The sequence below is a fragment of the Barbus barbus genome, assembly GCF_936440315.1.
Source record: "Barbus barbus genome assembly, chromosome: 37".
In the NCBI taxonomy this organism is placed as follows: domain Eukaryota; kingdom Metazoa; phylum Chordata; class Actinopteri; order Cypriniformes; family Cyprinidae; genus Barbus; species Barbus barbus.
This window is the reverse complement of record NC_136715.1, coordinates 8173310-8178323: the sequence shown is the minus strand read 5'-3', so window position 1 is coordinate 8178323 and position 5014 is coordinate 8173310. Positions and strand designations below refer to the sequence as shown.

The window sequence follows — 5014 nt, the reverse complement described above, 5'->3', positions numbered from 1 at the left end:
AGGGGGGCAGACTGGAATCGTGACAGCCACAATAATGATCCACTTTATTTGTTTTAATTTACTTAATAAGTAAACTTGCATGACTGGATCACTAGTAAAAGTAGCAATAAATACATAAACATCAGTTATAAGTTATATTGCAGATATCCATCACATACAGCGTCAAATTTAAGCTCTAGCTCAAAGTTCACCTACAACTCCTTAGTTAATGTTTACACACCAGCAAACTCTCTCTTCCGTTGTCTCTCTCTCTTATACTGCATCTGGTAAAGCAAACGCAGTTTTCTTCTGTCTACATGAAATATCTCTGAAAATGGAGAATGGATATTAGCGTATTAGCAATTTTGCTGTAAACTGTGCCTGAAGGATTGCTTGCTAATTCTGCTTGGAGAAGGTGAGACATTCTCCTCATTATCATATTTTTCATAGTGAGGGATTCAAAGAGCTTTGTGCGGTGGGTTCATTTCAAAAGTGCAACACAAACTGTTAAAGAGGTATATTTTATGTCCATACTAAGTTAATATGTTGCTGTCAGCATGTGCATTGGTATGCATTTGCCATATTTTTTTGGTGTGCTTTTAATTTTTGGTTATCACATACTAAATTGATATTGCATGCCTATAGCGGAATTGGATGAAGAAATGTATTTGTTTCATAAATTCAGCTATAATAAATTCATGCATATCAACATATATGTATTAGAAAACATTTTTGAAATATAATTGCTTGTATTTTGGTTTCATATTCAGGAAGAGTGGTGAACGACACACAGTTTTGTGTTTTGTAAATAGAGGACTGATGGCAATCGAAAAGGGTATGGTACACACAATACAAAAGGAACTACAAACTCAAAACTCAAGTATACTTGAAAATTCCTAAAAAAAATAGAGAGAAATTAAGAAAAATATGCTAGTGGCAAATAATGACTGAATTCTTTACATTCAGTTTTACAGCACTATCTGAGAGTCCTCCACCTATTATTAACGTTGAATCCATTATTAATTTTTTTGTTTGAATGAAATGGGGACTTTGTCCTTTCAGATAAACCCATGAAAAATTGTCTTCTGCACATTTATTGCACTGTATTTAGTCGTTTGTCTTATCTACATTTATACTACCTGTTTCACCCACATGTCAACATCATTGCTCATGACTGAAAACAAATAAATAGGTAGACTTCAACCTGAAAACAAATACTGGCCAAAAATAGGTTAGGCATAATTATTCCTTGTGGTAGTAAAGGCATAAATCATTGTGTTTCAGTGAAGATAACATGAATATTATATTATCGATATAATATTATATTAATATTAATATTATTATGAATGTTATGAAACATCAAATTGAGAGTTACAGAAAAATCTACAATAGAAAATATGACAGCTTTTAACTGTGTTTCATTTCCAGTGACAGATATCCCTTCGGATAATGTGTATGCTTATGCATTATCAAAAACCCTCACAAAGGTCTCTTCTCCTGTGACAGTGGGTTTGTATTCAGAATGTCACAACAGGATCAACATGGTCCTCAAGAACATTGAGGGTAAGTGCGCACACTTGACAAACTATTTTAAATTATCGACCATCCCAGATGTCCTCCAAAAGTCCTGGAGATTTTTACATTTCTTCCACTTTATCTCCTATTTTTTTTTAAGTTCATATGAATCAAGAGGCCAAAAGAAGAGAAGATAAGTACTCCAAGGAAACAAAGCCTCGCTCAATTACTCCCTCTATTTCTGACATGCTTTCTCTGATCTTGCGGCTCCTCTTCTATCGGCCTGTGTGGACGGAGCAGAACCAGAACATGAAGAACATTCGTTATATGTTTGTGAGGTTCAGCGCATGGCATTTTGCAGGCAGCGACCTTCTCTGGGCAGGACTGGTAATGCAGTTGAGCAAGGCTATTCAGAACAGCTTTGGTAAACTCCAGCTGGGCCTGTTCCGAATCGTCCAACATGATGAAGAGAAAGATGCAGGGAAGAAGAATATTGAGGATGTTCCAAAGAACTGGAGGTCCAAAAAGTTGGGCTGTATTCCCATTTGGGCGCTAATACTTATAGGATTCATTGGTTCACTCCTTATTCTGGTTTCTCTCATCATGTTTGGATTTCCTCATCTGAAGGAACACTTAGAAGGAGAAAAGGTTGAGGAGTCCAGTGGTTATGGTGCACTGGAAGGTTTCGTCATCACTATACTTGGTGTTCCTGCGGTCGGAGCTCTACGATTCATATTATTGTTGTTGAAGAACCTTTTCTTCAACCAAGACCTCAAAATTAGACAAGGGCTGGACAACAAGAAGGTAAGTCAGCAGCTGGGACTAATGCATGAAGTTCGTTTGGAGATGAGACTACTGTGCTGCTTCATTCACTTCATGGAGATCTTTGAAAGGAGGAGGATCAGGGTGGTATTGGAGATCACCAACTTGGATCGTTGCACACCAAAGAAAATCGTAGGTGTTTTGGATGCTATCAACATTCTCCTATCTGATGAAGAGAGTCCCTTCATTTCTGTTCTTGCTGTAGATCCAGAAGTCCTGGTTAGACAGGTCCAACAGGCAGAAGACTGTCTAAGCAAAAGAGATTCTGCGTATGACTTTCTAGATCGCATAATCACACTGCCCTTCACCGTACCTCCACTATCTAATGCCTCAAAGTCCAGTGTTTTTGAAAACATTGTGCGTGGTCAGTCTGAGATCTCTGAAAATATTCCTTTTGAAGAGACTGGAACATCTGCTTTAGGAGATCCCGGGACATCATTCTCTGTTGAAGATGAGTATTCTGTAAAGTACAGTGAGGCTGAAGAAGAACAAGCCATCCCTTTGACTGCAAAAAAAGGAAATGTTGAAACCTTTGCTGCAGCAGAATTTAGTCTTCAAGAAGTGGATAAGTTAACTGAGTCTGCATTTTCCTACATCACCTCAAAAGATAAAAGCAAACTTACAGCTTACATATCTGGAGACACCATGTCAATGAGACGAGTAATTAACTCCATTCGAGTAACTATTATGATTATGGAGACCCGAAAATTGGAGCCTCCACCTCCAGAGAAAATTGCTGCATGGGTGGTTTTGGTGGACTGCTGGCCTTGCAGATTAAGTTGGATTCTTCAATGCGTTGAAGATGACCAACAGAGTGACGAGATAGATGGATCGATCTGTACTGTTGATTATACCAAGAAATTATGGGATGTGTTTAGTTATAACAGTCTGGAGCTCTGCATCATTGGATATGCAGTGAAGAACTTTCTGGAGAGAGACGGGGACCCTGAGCTGTTCGAGATTTTCCTAAAGAACCACTTCAAATTCACTGTAGAGGATTTGGAGAAGTTTAAGCTTTGCACAGTGAACTTAAACTACTCCATCAAGAATCAGCTGGCCAGGATCCGTGGGAGCCACAGACTCGAGAGAGCAGGGAGGAATGCTTTCCAGTCCCTCTCATCACGCACTCTAATGAACATGAAAACAGAAGATATTTGTCAAGAGGTTTGTAATCTTTTTTTTTTTTTTTAAGTCAAAGCTGCAGTTCGTTTCAACATAGCATTATTTACACGGATATGTGTGTGTGTGTGTGTGTGTGTGTGTGTTTGTTTGTTTATTTATTTATACAACCACCATTCAAAAGTTTTGGTTCGGTATAAGAAGTCTCACCAAGGATACATTTATTTGATCAAAAATACAGTAAAAAATTGTGTCATTTTATTGCAGTTTAAAATATTTTATTTAATATAAATAATTTCTTATTGTAAATGTTGAAAAGTGAGTGTGTTGCTTAATGTTTTGCAGAAAATATGAGAATTTTCCAAGATGAATAAAAGTTAAAAAAGTTATTTGAAATAGAAATATTTAGTAACATTTTGATAGATTTAATGCATCCTTGCTGAATCAAAAAATTAAAAAGAAAAGAAAAAAAAAAACGTTTGAGCACATACACACAGTATGCTGAATATTTATTTTACAAATTGTATGTACTTATATGTGCATTTTGAAGTACTGTATGTGCATTTCTTTCTTTTTAGCTGTCAAACCTGAGATTCCCAGAGAAATATCTCGAAACAGTAAGGGAAAATTTCATAGATGGCAGAACGATTCTCTTCAGTGACCCCAAAGACCTCAGGCAAGTCCTGCAAATGACTATGGGTGAATGGACATCTTTTCAAATTCATTTCCTCGGGGTCACACCTTCTAGTCAGCCAGCTCAGGCAAAAACTCTTCCAAACGTCACAAACCCTGGAGTGGGCATATGCCTATCTGCATATGGCCAGTAAGAAGTATAACTGACCTTGAGGTTTGCATCACCACATTTTTCCTCCTGTGCATGCTTTCAGTGGACTAAGAATGTTTCAGGAAACAAAGTTTGCATTCCTACAAAATATTACTCCTTTACGGCAAGGCTGTAAATGGACACCAACAAATCAGACTACTCAACAAATGATGACACTTTCAGTCTTCAAACAGATCAAATTTGTAACATGCATTATTTGTAATGGGAATAAGAAGGTTTGTTTCTTTTAACCATTAAGATGCTTTTCCAATGATTCTAAATCAAATAAGATACTACTGAGTGTAATTTCTGCATGAATCAAAATAATAAATAATGCAGCATTTTCTGCAATAAAAAGGGTAATAGAAGTGAAGTGAATTGAAGTGACATACAGCCAAGTATGGTGACCCATACTCGGAATTCATGCTCTGCATTTAACCCATCCAACGTGCACACACACAGCAGTGAACACACACACACCGTGAACATACACCCGGAGCAGTGGGCAGCCATTTATGCTGCGGCGCCCGGGGAGCAGTTGGGGGTTCGGTGCCTTGCTCAAGGGCACCTCAGTCGTGGTATTGAGGGTGGAGAGAGCGCTGGACATTCACTCCCCCACCTACGATTCCTGCCGACCCGAGACTCGAACCCGCAACCTTTGGATTACGAGTCCGACTCTCTAACCATTAGGCCACGACTTCCCCTCAAAATGCACCTACGTTCAAACTTATGTAAATATTAGCTTTCTTAATCTTG

The 5014-nt window shown here is 38.1% G+C and overlaps 1 protein-coding gene across 1 annotated transcript; it reads left to right on the top strand.

Moving 5' to 3' along the window:
- Positions 1 to 241: 241 nt before the first annotated feature.
- LOC306856473 (NTPase KAP family P-loop domain-containing protein 1-like) lies at positions 242 to 4607 on the top strand. Its single transcript, XM_079395785.1, has 5 exons — positions 242 to 394; positions 750 to 814; positions 1408 to 1542; positions 1655 to 3480; positions 4014 to 4607. The coding sequence occupies exons 2-5, from the start codon at positions 799 to 801 to the stop codon at positions 4260 to 4262; spliced, it is 2226 nt and encodes a 741-aa protein (XP_079251911.1). The 5' UTR covers positions 242 to 394; positions 750 to 798; the 3' UTR covers positions 4263 to 4607.
- Positions 4608 to 5014: the final 407 nt, after the last annotated feature.